General features: G+C 34.5%; 1 protein-coding gene across 4 annotated transcripts in view; it reads left to right on the top strand.

The window, feature by feature from the left end:
- Positions 1–12,035, top strand: part of MYBL1 (MYB proto-oncogene like 1) — a 41,819-nt gene extending 29,784 nt beyond the window's left edge. Inside the window, exons 9-16 of one of the 4 annotated variants that reach the window (XM_036031177.1) lie at positions 1,413–1,643; positions 2,704–3,117; positions 4,724–4,866; positions 5,349–5,463; positions 6,305–6,421; positions 6,514–6,618; positions 7,057–7,236; positions 9,380–12,035. In XM_036031177.1, coding sequence (XP_035887070.1) covers positions 1,413–1,643; positions 2,704–3,117; positions 4,724–4,866; positions 5,349–5,463; positions 6,305–6,421; positions 6,514–6,618; positions 7,057–7,236; positions 9,380–9,508 — 1,434 coding nt within the window. In that variant the 3' untranslated portion in view covers positions 9,509–12,035. Of the gene's footprint in view, positions 1–1,409; positions 1,644–2,703; positions 3,118–4,723; positions 4,867–5,348; positions 5,464–6,304; positions 6,422–6,513; positions 6,619–7,056; positions 7,237–9,379 lie in introns of all 4 variants that reach the window. The other 3 variants (XM_036031176.1, XM_036031178.1, XM_036031179.1) reach the window with 3 other exon arrangements.
- The last annotated feature ends 4,211 nt before the right edge of the window (positions 12,036–16,246 follow it).

Genomic DNA, 16,246 nt, shown 5'->3' with positions numbered 1-16,246 from the left:
TAACATTTTCTTACTGTGACTCTAGCACATTCTAGCAATTTTTATTTTTAATAGTAATAGGTACCATTTATTGAGTGCTTCCTATGGACTGGGGTAATGTTCTCTGTAAAATACAGTAGTTGCTAACCACATTTGATTTTAAATAAGATTTAAAAATTCAGCTCCTCAGTTGTAGCCACATTTTGGCTGCCTCTGTGGTTATAATTGCTTCCTTACTGAGCAGCTTCAGATGTAAAACATTTTTGTCACATCAGAAAGTTTTACTGGACAGTGCAATACACTTTACATATTGTGCTTCTTTTTCTTTTTTCCCCAGTATGTGTTATAATTAACAAAGAGCCCTGTGTAAGTTTAAGGTGTATAGCATAATGATTTGACTTACATGTGATGTGAAATGATTACCACTTAAGTTCAGTTAACATCTATCATCTCATATAGCTGCAAAGACAAGAAAAAGATAAAAAAAAATTTCTTTTTTGTAAGTTCTCTTAGGATCTACTCTCTTAACAGCTTTCAAATTACATATTCTTTTTAAATTATGGCTCTTCCAGGTCTCTTCTCTTGTTTTTTATTATGAGACACTAGGAAACTAGGCTCAAAAGATTGAGTATATTGCCCAGTGTACATCACTAGCAAGAGAAAGAAAAATGACGCAGTCCCTGACCTCAAAGGATATACTCTGTAATGGGAACACGGACAGGAAACAGGACGTATTTTGATAAAATAAGTCACAAAGTTTTATGGGAGCACATAGGAGAGGTGTCTAATTGAGAGTTAGGTAGTCAAGGAAGGATTCCTGGGAGAAATTCTATTTGAGCACGGTCTTGAAAGATAGGCAATGATTATATATTAGCAAAGTAAATGAACCAGGTCATTATTATACATGGAACAAGTGAAAGCATAGTCCAATGGAGTACTTACCAATGTTTGAACTTTACCTTAAATGAGGAATAGGAGTTTCCCTGGTCAGTAGGTTACACAGCATTCTACAGATAAAGGGAGCAGCAGTATGTGCAAAGGCATTCCAGGGTAAAAAAAATAACTCACTGGGGAATCTCAAGTACTATAGTTGGGTATTTCCTGGGAGGAGGGTGTGTCAGAAGATGAAGTTTGAAAGGTCGAGGCCAGATTCTACAAGTTTTAACTTTATGTTATATGTGCATGCTTGTATTATCTCACCATTATTTTATAAATTTTAGAACAAATTTAGTTAGAAAAAAGAGAGTCAAGATATGAAATTTAATGAAAAAATATCAGTTTTAAGGAAAGACAGAATATTTGCTATGATATTTTTAGTTGTAGAAAAAAACTCTTACTTAAAATAGAAATTTTCTGCTTAGAAAAAAAAAGAAATTTTCTGCTTAGATTCAGAATGACAAATAATATTCAAATTTCTTTTGTACTTTTAGCAGCCTGGAAACTTTTCTAGTTGGTCCAGTAGTTTCCTCATGGATGACAGCACATCCAATACTCTAAACAGCCTCGAGGAGCATACTAGTGAGTTTTACAGTATGGATGAAAATCAGACTCTGACTGCTCAGCAGAATTCACCCACAAAGTTCCTGGCCGTAGAGGCAAATGCTGTGCTGTCCTCACTACAAACCATCCCAGAATTTGCAGAGACTCTAGAACTTATCGAATCTGTAAGTTTGAAATTGTGAGATTATCAAAAGCTCAATTTTAGTTACATGGCTTCATGTTTAGAAACTCAGTTTAATGGACCCTGAGCAGTTTTATGTTAAGCATTACTTTGTATGTCATGCTTAATTTCTCTCATAGTTTGCAGTGACTTCTGGAAAAAATATATAAGTCTTTCTCAAGTATGTACCTTGTATAGAATTTTTAAAATGTAATATTTACCATTTTATTCTTTGTTATACAAGTTGTACAAATATGTTAGAGATAGCTGGGAACCAGAGAAAACTGAAAGGAAGAAAATTAAAATCTTTCATAAATCAAGAGTTAATAATTTGAGGTATTGCCTTTCAGGCTATGTTCTATACATATAAAATATACATATTCACATATTTTCAAAGCCCAATATATACTTACATGTTTGTGGATTTTTTTCTCCACATATCATAAGCATGTCTGTTTTCTTAACTGTTTTTTTAAACTTGAATTTTAATGGCCTCGTAGTCTACCATATGACTAACAAAATTTATTTACCCAATGTATTCTTATTGTTGGTAATGGTATCCAGTTTTTCAGTATTACACATTGTAGAGTGTATTACATAAAGCTTTATGTAAAATCATGGTTATGGCCTAGGTTAAATTGAATTTCTGGATCAAAGTATATGACCATTGACCATTTTGAAGATGTCCCATACACATTACCGGATGATTATGTAGAATTTGATAGCATTTTTCTCATGTGGAATAGAGTGTAAGGTTTTATGATGATTTGTACTCTTTGATAATAACAAAATAATTTGTTCTTTTTACTTAAAATATGTTGACAGTAAGCTTCAGCTACTGAATTAGATAGAATATTATTTTGGGATATTCCAAATTGGAGTCATAGTAAAACCATAATCTGTTCCTCACAAATGGTCTTATTTTAAAAAAAAGATGAACAAGGAAAGGAAAACCTGTTTCTATCAATAAAAATGAGTAGTTAATTAACTGTGCAAATCATCCCAAGTTCAAATCAGATTTAACTAGATTACAGCATTAACTTTAAGAATTTAATGTATTGCAGGATCCTGTAGCATGGAGTGATGTTACCAGTTTTGATCTTACTGATGCTGCTGCTTCTCCTGTTAAGTCCACTCCAGTTAAACTAATGCGGATTCAACACAATGAAGGTGCCATGACTCCTGTTAAACTAATGCGAATTCAGCACAATGAAGGTGCCATGGAATGCCAGTTTAACGTCAGCCTGGTTCTTGAAGAGAAAAAAAACAGTTGTAATGGTGCAGAAAGTGAGGCTGTTCCTTTAACATCCCCCAATGTGGTCAAGTTTAGTACTCCACCAACCATTCTCAGAAAGAAGAGAAGAACACGAGTGGGCCAGTCCCCTGGCAGTGAACTTAGCGATGGCTCATTCAGTGATGGCAGTAATACAGCTTTAAAACACACACCGGTGAAAACACTACCATTTTCTCCTTCACAGGTAGTAATGTTGTTTCTCTTTATCTTTCCAAATATTGATGAGCTACATTAAATTACATCTTTAATATCCTTGCTAGCAATTCATTGCTTCAATATCATATAAAAATGGATAATGTACTTAAAATGTATACATGAGCATGCTAAGCTCTGATAAATCAGAAGGTATCTCACAAAATGTAGTAGTGGCATTAGAGTGCCTTACGATTTTTAGAGCTAAAAGAGATGTTTAGCATATGTACTTCCACATCTTTAATGAGACTCATCAGGAAATAGGCCCAGAAAGGTAAAATGTTTTGTCCAAATTATCTAATGGCAGAGCTGAGCCTGGTATCAATATTCCGAGTGACTGTTTAACAGATATCAGGTATATATATACCCATAGTTAACTGCTCACTGTAAGAATTTCATGTGTCAGGTTTTTCTAGGGATATCAAGAACTACCTGCTTTTTCCTATAGTTATGTTCCTGGGCAGCAGATATTTATATTAAGGCAAACTGTACTTCTCTTTTTTAATGAATACTATATTCTAGGCTGTGTGCTAAATACTTTTATTACAGCATCTCAGTTAATCCTCTTTCAAAAAACCTTAGCAGGTAGGTGGAATGAAATTTAGAAGTTAAGCAAGTTGTCCTGAGAGAGTAAATAATTTTATGGGAGTAGGACTTGGAGAGTGCTGAGATATTATTGGAGGTGTTTAGATGTTGGGAATATGAGGAAGATCTGGCAGGACACAATTAACTGCTTTCTGAAAACTCTGCCTTCCCCGCGCTTCAGGAGGTGTCATTTATGTAGACAGCAATGTGAATAGTGTGATCCCCACCCCACCCCCACCCTACCCTTCCAAGTTATTAAACTCCTAGAGGAAGGGAAAATGGGCTTGGGCACAAGGGAAATTTTCTATTTATAGAACTTTACACACTAGCAATTATTGTTGAAGTGTGAAATCCAAGGCTAAGAAGGTGAGGCACGATTCTAAAGACCTTATACCCAATGGCAAAGAGCTTGGATTTTATCCTGTAATTGATGGGCATCAGTGCAGGGTTTAAAGAGGGTTTGACTGCTAATCTTAGGGGTAAGTATATTGCAAACATTAGGAACTAAAAATGATAGAGCTAGAATTAGTTCCAGTTATAAATAGCTTTACAGCAATTTCCACTTCTTACCACTGCTTCTAATCTATTGGCTTCAAAAATAAATTAGTAATTCAAAATTGCATGTAAGTTAAGATCCAACGAATAAAGCTTGTCATTTGGAAATGGACTATGTGATACCAATTTTGGCTGCACAGAGGTTCTGAGCTGTGTTGTAAATAAGCAGATTTGCCAGACAACTGTATTTTTATCAGCAAAGCATTATTCTGAATTCAAAATATTCTCATAGGAAAGGACACTTAATGTTCTAATTGCTAGGAAGGCATTAATGAACAAAACAAAAAGTCCTGCCCTTCCTGGAACATAATTTTCATGGAGTGGAGTGTAAATGTGGTATTATTGGCAATCCTTTTCTAAGAGAGATTATGAAATAATTTGAAAATATTATCAGCTTAATAGTTATTCAGGGATATTGATGTTCTAGAAATTGTCTTTAAACTCTCTTCTGTTTTTAGTTTTTCAACACATGCTCTGGAAATGAACAAGTTAATATAGAAAATCCTTCATTTACATCAACTCCTATTTGTGGGCAGAAAGTTCTTATTACAACTCCTCTTCATAAGGAAACAACCCCCAAAGATCAAAAGGAGAATGTAGGGTAAGTAGGTATTAAATATTTGTGTTAAAAAAAAAACCAAGAAACACAATTTCAAGAGTAGATTTTTAGTTTTTTGTCCATTTATGCATATATCCTAGTCCCTATCCATATGGGACTTAGAATTAAAAATGAAATCATAACCTTATGTTTTATCCCCAGGAGACTGAACACCAGCTAAATGTATCTGTTAAAACTTTGAACTCAAGCAAAACATTTTTACTGCTTTTTTCTACATTAGTTCTATTTTCTGTATTAAGATCATTGAAATAAATTCAATTAGTTATAGACTTTAATCATATCTACAAAATACTTCCACAGGGGGAAAAAAAAGATCATTGATTAGAATAAGAATTAGCTTAAGCAGGCATACTTTACAGTCATCCTGTAATGTTTAAATAAATCATGTATATATGCAGTTGCCTTCCTTAATTCATATGAAGTCAAATTTTGGCTATAACACAAATATCTAAATGTTTGGATAGGTTTAGAACACCTACAATTAGAAGATCTATATTGGGTACCACACCAAGAACTCCTACTCCTTTTAAGAATGCGCTTGCTGCTCAGGAGAAAAAATATGGACCCCTTAAAATTGTGGTATGTATATTCTTTTTATTTTTAAGAATTTTCCTAATTTAATAAAAACACAAATTTTGATTTTTATCCTTGATTTTTAATATTTTAAAAAAGATATTCACTGAAACTGATAAAAATTTAATCTTTGATTTATAAGTTTGAGTTTGTGTTCATCTTTTTACTTGACTTGTAAATAAACCTTTGCTTAGCTTGTTTTGAATTTTCACTTTACATTATATCATCCAGAGAAGGCAAATCAAGTGTCAGCAGAGCTCTTTTCTTAACACTAAAACCAACCTTTTAGTAGTTTCAGTAGTGGTTACCTGTAATAGAATAAAGTAATTTTAATAGTTTGATATACATAAGCACTTTCCTAATAGTATTTTTTAACTGATTGATTAAGATATCTCTTTAAGGCTCAGTTTCTGTTTCTGTTCAATGGAGATCATAAAACACACCCCAGAGGGCTATTGGCAAAGATAAAAGAGATAATAGAAATAAATCTAATGAGGCTAAGTTTCAAGTACAATAGTATGTGCTTTACTAGTTGCTGCTATTAAAAATTTTTTAATAATAGTGCTAGCAATAGTAGCTCATGAATAGAGATGGGAAGTGTGCTCTCACTTACGTCTGTGCTTTCGCATATGTGAAGAGAGTGCCACACTGTTCAGTGTTTGCAATGTGCAATATTATTTTTGCCACAAAACTAGTTAGTTGATTAATTATTTAACTTATGTATCAGGAGGGACTAGGAGAAAATTAAGCCACTAATGAAAAAATATAAAAGATGGGTGTCTGTATATGGGGAGAAAAAGCAATTGTTATAAAAGACTTTTTAAAAATCTTTTAAAAAACAATTTAGTCACAGCCACTTGCCTTCTTGGAAGAAGATATTCGGGAAGTTTTAAAAGAAGAAACTGGAACAGACATATTCCTCAAAGAGGAAGATGAACCTGCTTACAAAAGCTGCAAACAGGAGGTGATCTTTTAGTATTATTTGTCATTAATGAAAGCCATATCATGTCCAAGTGACTTTGCCATAATGTTTTCATTGTAAATTTTTCATTCTAGCCGACTGCTTCTGTGAAGAAAGTCAGAAAATCACTAGTTTTAGATAATTGGGAAAAAGAAGAACCAGGTACTCCACTATTGACTGAAGACATTTTAGACACGCAGGTTTGTAAAGAATTTTTTTTAAATGGTTGCTTTAAGTCCTAGTGGCTTTTGTTTCATACTCAATGTGTGGTCAATTCATTAGAGATTTATATAAAGTTCCTTTAGTATTATTCTACCTAATTCAGAAAGAAGCTATTAACTGTAAGGAATATTTTATTTGCTTCCTTACTTTTTATATGTTTTTTTGTTTTGAGAGGAGTTGGGTCTCTTATGTATGATGTCAAAAAATGATAATTCTTAAAACTTTAAACTTCAGTATTTATCTTTGGTTCATTTCTGAAATATTTAATTTTGCCACATTATTAGAAATTTCATCGGAGTCAAAAGCTTTCTTGGAGGGAAATGAGCCAGGCTTCCACTACTTCTTACTCATCAGTCCCTCTATTTGTCTCTGGTTTTTAGTTATTTTATTTTCCTCTTTGTTTTTTTCTCTCTTAGTCAGAAAATATATTTACAACATCTTTATTAATGATACCATTATTGGAAATACATGATAATAGGTGCAACTTGACTCCTGAAAAACAAGATATAAACTCAACCAACAAAACATATACACTTAATAAAAAGAAACCAAACCCTAACACTCCCAAAGTTGTCACATTGGAAAAGAATCTTCAGGTATGAATTTATAAATTTCTTTTAGTGATTTTTGTTGTTGTTTATTCAATTATCACTTTGGACTTACTGATCACAAATTATGCTTTTTCTTTTTAAATTTGATACTGACTATTACAGTAACTAAACATTCCTTATTATTTTGCCACTCAAACTAGATTTGGGTGTTGAGTGACTCATTCATCAGGGCACATATAAACTAAATAATAGGAATTGTAGACAGAAACTCTTCTGGTGATTTCCTAGGCACTATTTCATTTTATTTTTATTTTTTCTTATTTATTTGTTTGTTTAGAATGGAATTTATTGGGGTGACATTGGTTAATAAAATTATATAGGTTTCAGGTGTACAATTCTATAATATATCATCTATATATCGCATTCTATGTTCACCACCTCAGGTCAAGTCTTCCATCACCATTTATCCCACCTTCCCACCTTTATCCTCTTCTCTCTCTCCCTATCCCCTTTCCCTATAGTAATCACATACTGATGTCTGTGTCTATGTTTTGTTTTGTTTTGTTTTGTTTGCTTAATTCCCTCACCTTTTTCATCCAGCCATCGCCCCTGATAGCTGTCAGTGTGCACTCTATCTATGAGTCTGTCACTGTTTTGCTTGCTAGTTCAGTTTGTTCATTAGATTCTGCATAGTGACTAATATCAGATGGTATTTGTCTTTCTCTGACTGGCTTATTCCACTTAGCATAATACTCTCTAGGTCCATCCATGCTGTCACAAAGGGTAAGATTTCCTTCTTTTTTATGGCTGAGTAGTATTATATAAATGTACCACAGCTTTTTTATCCACTCACCTACTGATGGGCACTTGGCCTGCTTCCAAATTTTGGCTATTGTAAAAAGTGCTGCTATGAACACAGGGGTGCATATTATTTCGTTTTTAAACTAAAGATGTTAAAATACCTTTTTGGTACCTCTTCTCTTATAACAAATAAGTATGGCCCTAATTGCTGTCTTGAAAGCGTAGGTGGTTAGAAGCAGTCTGCACTTGATTTTGTTGGTATAATGGTTTCCAGTGAACTTTTTGGCTCAAAAGTTGTAAAACAAAGCTTTTTAAAATTTCCATTGCTGTGCAGCCCTTATGCAGCAGCAAATGAAGGCTGGAAAATTTTTACCATGTTATCTGAAGAATTCAACCCAAAGAATTTGAGAGTTCATTGAGGAGGACGTTTTCTTTATATCCACAATTACTGCAGCACTAGCATTTCTTGAAAACATCTTTGGCAATCAACTATGGCCACCTCACCTCTGTCTTGAGCCACTGCTCTTCAAATGACCTTGTAGCATATTCTCTTAATCCATTTAGAATGATTTGATTTCCAAGTGTTTAACACAGCTTTTCAGAAAAATTTATTACATAGCAGGTCATGCCTATAACGTAGTCACCCTTATAAGGGCAGAAGACAAATGAATCAATGTAAACTTGACTTTGTGCTATGACTATATTTCCTAATTTGCAAGACATAAAGCATTCTTAGCTTATTTTTTGACATTACATCTTCTCAATTTTTTGTTAAATTTTCAATCAATAAAGACTGACATTCTTTCCATGATTTGATTTGGGGGTGGGGAGGGAGTTGTAGGGACAAAACTTTTTAACTGCCTCCACAGGTTTGTAAACAATATAGAAAACTAAAACAAAAATGACCTTAAATGTTTCGGTATGTGTGTTTTTTTTTAATTGTGACTTAATAGTCACCACTTTATTTTTTTAGACTTTATTTATTTATTTTTAGAGAGGGGAAAGGAGGGAGATAGAGAGGAAGAGGGGGAAAGAAACATCAGTATGTGAGAGAAACATCATTCAGTTGCCTCTCACTTGTGCCCCAACCAGGGACCCAGCCCACAACCTAGGCATGTGTCCTGGCTGAGAATTGAGCCAACAACCCTTAGGTTTGCAGGACAATGCTTACCCAACTGAGCTACGTCAGTCGGGACTCAGTATGTATTTTTAAAACGTAACATCATTTAAAAAGAATCACAGTGTCTTTATCCAAACATTTTTAATAATAACCACTTATCAAATATCCACTCAACTAAAGTAATTGACTTTTAAATGTGTAATTGTGACGTAGTATAGATAATTAAGTACTTTAGCAATTTTAACAATATTAATATTTCTTTCCTAGTCAAATTGTGAATGGGAAACAGTGGTTTATGGGAAGACAGAAGACCAACTTATCATGACTGAACAAGCAAGAAGATATTTGAGCACTTACACAGCTAGCAGCAGCACTTCAAGAGCTCTCATACTGTAATTGTTATTAAAACTGATGAAATGCCCCACTCCCTTACAATATTCTATACTAAATTAGGTTGCAATGAAATTTTTGTCAATTAATTGTTTTTAAGGTTTTAATACATCCCTAATGGTTTGCATCTTTTTTTCATACTTAGAAGGCAGAAAGTAAGGGGTAGGCAATTTCATAGTTTATTTTTTAAGAAATGAAATTTTTAAAAATTGTTTTTAAAAATGAAAAATTACATTGGAATGTTTGTGGATAATCTAAAAGTAAATTCTCACACATTTTCTTTAAAAAATATATGTTGCTACTCTCTTAATGCTGCAGCTTTGTTAAAGATAGGTTTAATGTGTGGTCTCTGAAGTTAGTCTATGTATAGGAAGCACACACGGTTTTATGAAGTACCTTTGCCTGCGTGCTGATTTACTTAGGCTGCCATTGACAACGAAACACAATGGAAAGGAAGTTAAAGGAAAGATAGAAAGTTGCACTACTAATTTTTGGTGTTTTTCAAAAACAATAAAACTACAGTGTTAATGTATTTATTTGAGCATAGTACTAAAAACAAAAAGCATGGAAAAAGGGTATTTTCCTTTGTAAAGAGTCAGTATTTTCTTCGTAAATCTCAGAAGAGCTGGGAGTTTGTTGAATGTATTGTACAGTATGTAGGAGCAGAAAAACTTTGTAAATTGGAAGGAAGTCTGTTTTTATAATTTATTTTCATTTTTAAAGCTTAAATGTAGATATTTATACCTAGACAGGGTGTCTAGAAGCCAGTGTTGTTTCCTGTTGTTACAGCTGACATATTAAAGAACAGTTTTGACTTTTAAGTATGAAACAGTAGTAAGTTATAGCTGCAAAATACACAATATCTATACTGTATGTCACATCTACCTAAATATTGCACTATGCCCTTTAAATCATGTTGGTTATAAAGTAGCTCTAAAATATGTACTAAATAATAATTTAATATTTTCTTTTTAAATTATATGGGGGGTTATATAAATTAATCTGGTGATTTGTATATGTGTTTGAAAATTTTGCATTTTGTTTAAAAAATAATATGGTACTTTGGTCCCTAAAAACAGTCTGTACTTAGAAGTTTATTATATTTACTCAATGTTTCAGAAGTAGAGAACATTATTTTTTATTTATAAAAATACTTTGCCCTTTTATAAAATTTGTGTTGCTCTACAGGTTACAACAGTTGCTTCAGTTGCCTGTTTTAGGTGTTTGCACTTACTTTATTTCTTCTTGAAAGAATGTCTTTATTTGCTTTTGTGTAGAGATTTTATGGTGGGTTTTTTTTTTGGAGATATATAAAGGTGTGCTGTCAACTTAAACACTGACAGGTAAATAGAATTGTACACTGTAGTTTTAATTCTTATTTATAATTGACACACTCTCTCCCTCTCCACCCCTGAAGTATGCTGCTATAGACAGTAGCAGAGTCGGCTTGCTGCTATGAGAGAAGGAAAGAGCGACCACCACTTGCACTGTGTGAAAAGAGAAAACGCAAATGATGGCACGTTCTCAGGTTAACTTAATGGAATCAACCATTACCAGGCAGATCCTTGCAAATACCAAAATACTATGCCTTAAGACAAGAACAGCTTAAGATTTTCTGATGTCTTTATGTTAATAGAAAAGGAAATACTAAGTATTTTAATGCCTAGCTCTTGAATAGTAGTCCCAATAGGGTTTTAAGCTATTTAAATCCACTAGCTTGTTTTTTGCATATTAGATGTGGTGAGAAGTGAAAAAAGTGTCTGCTACTAAGATTATGCCTTGTTGATAACAAATAGATGAGCCAATTGGAATCTTCTTAGCATGTTTGTTAAGTATATGTTGATTGCTTCCTAATTAGTGAACTTCTCACAGAAATTTCACTTTGTAAAACCAATGATTGTAACAAAATCATACTGGATTGTTTTAATTTCAGTTGCCTTGAACTAATAGCACATAACGGTTCATTTTTTGGTTTCTGGGTTTTGTTTTGTTTTTTTCAAATTTATGTAGCCCTCATCTGGTTTGGATGTACATAGCTGGTTTGTATGTACATAGTGTCCAATCACCAAAGTATAATATCTTGGGAGAGCTATATTTTTTAAAGCATAATTTTTCTTGAGCATGAAATTATTCCAAAAGTAATATATTGCAGATAAGCCTGGGACTATTGGACATAGTACCTATTTGGGTTGGTGTTGGTTGAATCCTTCAGTTAACTGCTTTGTTGCTTTTTGTAAGAACTTTTTAAATCTTAAGCATGTCAGGCATCTTCAGTCACCTTTGCCCTGTTGTGTTCATTTGAATTTCTTTCAGTATGTTATAAAAATGCCAGACATACGTATAGCAGCCATACTTGCATGGAAACTGAGTACACATATATAATAGTGTATTTTGTTATAAGGTTTTCACATTAATACAATTACCCTGACTAAATTGAGTTTCTTGATGTATGCGAAAACTTTCCATTGTAAGAGAATCTTGCTTACAGTTTTGACTTTTAACATCTGAAATAAAGCATCTGTGTACAAGCTGACTTGGCATTGCTCATTTCACTTTGGTTTTATGTTTTATGGTACTTATGGACCTTCAGGACCTAACCCAAGATTTTGTTCTTAGACCTCTTCTCCTTTAGGACTCTCTTCACAGGTGATTTTATCTGTTAACATAACTTGTTAACATAACTTGACTTGTTGCACTTTACTCTTGAACCTCATTCTGAGCTTTATTTTCAGCTGCCTTTAGATATTTCCATATGACTCTTATGTCAACACCTTAAATCCGCCATGTCCTCTTTTTCTTAACTTGGACCTGCCCTTCCTTTTTTCTACTTCTTAGTGATGTTGCCTTCCCTTCAATCATCCACTGAGAAGTCTCCTGCCCTTCCCTCACCCCTCACATTGAAATCGGTGGTAAATTCTCAGCCCGCAGAAGGCCACCACTCTCGCTCCATTCCTTCCTTGCTTACTTGGATTACGGCACTTAATCACTCTGATCTCCATTCTATAGGAACATCAGGAAACTGTTCGGTGGTATCTGGGTGTCACCTGGGCAAGGCCAGCTGGTCCCCAGTCAGGTCTATGCATTATTACATTGCCTCAGTAAATTCATCACCATCCAGATTTTACCTTTAGCTTTCTAAGCTCAGAAATCTGATGGATTCACCCACCAAAAAAGAGTTTACTTCCCAGTAGACTGCGTATATCAAGTGTGTGAGGCTGATGCATGAAACCAGAATGCCAATCTAAGGTACAGTGTGGAGTATAGCTGCTGAGAGGATGAGGCATGATCTCTCCTTATAGTAAGCATAAAGAAACACATAGAGAAAACACACAAATCTGTCACAGTTCTCCTGTTCAGAGACCTTCCATAGTTGTCTGTTGCCTAAATAATATTTCTTTGTATGTGCATGCCCCTATCTACATATCTCCATGCCTGTGTTTGCAGTATTCTCTCTGCACTACTGCTTTTGTCTCTCTGGCCTGTTAAAATCTTAACCTTCAAGGTACAGATCAGTGAATCATTTCCTGATTATCCTAGTGCTTCCATAAAACTTTCCCACTAGACTTTGTTTTGAAAAGTAGGGATGGCTATTTATAGCTCCTGTGTCTAGCATGGTGCTTAGAAAATCTCAGTAACTGTTAAATTGAAGAATTTTTAAGTTAGTCATCTAGAGAATATTAACCATACTTATTTTATGTGACAGATTATAAGTAGCTTTTGTTTATTAGTTATCTGCATGAAATGGGTTTTGATTAATAGTCAGTAAACAATTATTTTGTTAAAATCTTCCAGCTCATTTTATAACCATGTAATTTCCTGCTTGATTTATTTACTTAGAGTGATTGGCTTGCCAGCCAATCAAACTTTAATATAAAACAGATGGTAGTTTTTGAAGAGGTACTTCACTCTGCGAGAAGTCAAAAATTATTTTTAATTAAGTACTGGAGGGTAAAATGAACCAAGTGGAATTCCATTGGAACATTACACTTTCCCTTTCCTGCTTTAAAAAATGGATATAGTCAAGAAGATATGAAATACATTGGTAGAAAACCAAGATGAAATGCACCAGGAAAAAAATTATTGATTGGCTGACATGTGTTGGGAAGAGAGTGTTTTTGAAAACTGAAGTATTTTTGGAGTTGCTGTTGTCCAAGGTGTAGTATCTTGGCATTAGCACATTAAAAGCTTTTGAGTTTGAGTAAACTCAGTATTGCAAGCATTACAGTACACAGTCCTTCTGAAAGTTTCAGACCTAGTGTGCTTATTCAAGTTCCAAGTATCGAATGTGCTAGGTTGTAGTGAATTTTCCTGGCCAGCACAGGGAAAGAGGGAGGGAGATTGACTTTACTTTGACTTTACTTCTGTAATTTTGACAACCCATAGCTCAAAAGATCGGACCAGATTCTGGCATAATTTCCTAAGCCCCAATACAATTAGCACTTATTTATTCTTTCAACTAGCCACCTGTACTTAACTGAATGATAAGCAGGACATGACCCTTCCCTTAAAGAAGCTGATATTCTAGAAGAGCAGATGAATAAATATATAACCAGCAATTGCGACTTTTCTCTTTTGGCTGCAAGTGAGATGGATCATTCTATTTTATTTCAAGGGAAATGGATAAAGGAGCCAGGTTTTGTATTTTATTTAAAGATGCTCACTTGAGAATAGTGGAATGGTTCATCACTGCCTGGATGGTGTGGACTTTTCCCCCATTCTCTATGAAGAATTAGTTAGGCACTGCACCATCCCAGGGTCTTGCAAGTTCACAGACTCAGAGTTTGAGAACAATGTAGCAGCTGCAGCCACGTATTGTACCAGTCATGTACATTATTTCATTTAATCCTTTCAGCAACTCTATTAGGTAAACATTATTATAATCTACTTTTATGGATGAAAACAGGCTTAGGTTAAAAGGCTTGTCTAAACTCACACAGTATAATGCTGAACTGGGATTCATTCAATTGTCTCAGAATTAGGTTGAGTCTTTAAAATTAAGCACAGGGCACAAGAATATACAGTGTTTGCTTCCATTTCTATAAAAGTACAAAAACAGGCCAACAATTTTATGCTATTAGAAGTTAGGATAGTGGTTGTGCTGTGTGGGATGGTTTCTGAGAGGAGCTGTGAGGGGGGCTTCTGGAATACTAGAGAGCTCCATTTCTTGCTGTGTAAGCTGATTTTATGGATGTGTTTAAATTTGTACAAATTTAAGCTCTACTATTATGACATGCACTTTTCTGTATGTATGCACATTATGCTTCTATAATAAGTTTTTTTTTAAAATTAAGCCTACTTGGATAAGAGAGGAAAATAAAAATGCACTGCCAGAGAAAAACACAACAAATTATCCCCTGCACTTTTGCATTCATGTGCTTACTTGTAACAGTCTATGAAGCTAGACTGAGGAACTTCTCACCATTGTTCTCTGGCATATGTTGGGCCTGTTTTTTCTAGTAAAGTAAATTTATGCTAAATTTCTACATGAAATGAGTGAGTAGTTCATGAGCTGTGTATACCAAATTTATCAAATTTTATGAGTGAGTTTACTCCATTATAGGAATCCTTTACTCAATAATTACAGTTCTAAAGTAAATAGTCCTTGTCCTCCTTGTCCTCCATATATACTCCACAATTACATCTCTAACCTCTGCTTAGGCTCTTGCCTCCACCTTACCATTCATGTTTTTACTCCCCACCCCCACTGAAATCTCCATACTCACCTGACTACCTAGTACCAAATATTCATCTAACTGAATATTCATCTAATGTGGTCCACTAGTTACTTTGCACCTCATCAACTGCATTTCTTTGTTTTTAATGTTCAGTGATCTGTGGACCTTTTATTGGCCTCCTGCCTCCCAAGGGTGCCCCCACTTCTGTTACTTTAATGCCTTAGAACTTCGGTGTTGTTGGCCTTGGACACCATTTTGCTGTCTACAGTCCTGTGGGTAGTGGTCGTTGGATGGAATCTATGGAGCTGCTGTTGTCCAGGGTGTCAACAGTGTTTCTTTATAGTATAGTGTATTACAATCTTGTTTGTTTAGTACTGACATTGTCTTAACCAACATTCACTTAATTCGCTCGTCTGATTGACCCACATTCTTCATTCCCAAATTCTCTGTTCACCCAGGGCTTGCAGGTTATTTGACCTTCTCCAGTTTATTGAACACTTTTGCTCAATTAACAGTGGGTGCAAATAATATCAGTTAAGAGGGCTCCTACTACATTTTTTAAAGTTTAATAATATATTTTAACACAATATATCCAAAATATTATCATTTTTAACATGATTAGTAGATGTCATTAATGAGGTATTTTACATTGTTTTTTTTTTCTATTCCAAGTCTTGACCACCCTGCCTGGTCTCAGGAAACTGTAACCCCTCGTGATTAGGCTGAGTGAAAGACCCCTGGACCAGGAGCCACTAAGGAGACAAAACTTATTTCCCTGGCATGAACACTGCCTGTTCTAATGCCTGGCTTCCCTTTTGCAAGGTCAGCAGCCAATGACGGGTAACAATTCTCTAAGAAAGACAATGAATCTAAGATGCGATCATGTGGGAATGCCCTAAGGGAAGAGACTCATGGGGCTGTGGAAATGAAGGGGTGATCGACATCAACTCCTGCCCCCTCAGCTTTGTCAAAGCCTGAGTCCTTGTGAGAAATCCAAGTCTCCTGACTGCCTTTGTCTTCTCTGTTAACTCAGGCCTGCAGGGACTCAGCCCAGACCAGAAATGGCGGA

Source organism: Phyllostomus discolor, chromosome 7 (assembly GCF_004126475.2).
Source record: "Phyllostomus discolor isolate MPI-MPIP mPhyDis1 chromosome 7, mPhyDis1.pri.v3, whole genome shotgun sequence".
In the NCBI taxonomy this organism is placed as follows: Eukaryota; Metazoa; Chordata; class Mammalia; order Chiroptera; family Phyllostomidae; genus Phyllostomus; species Phyllostomus discolor.
The sequence above is the reverse complement of the archived record's forward strand: the minus strand, read 5'-3'. Positions and strand labels throughout refer to the sequence as shown.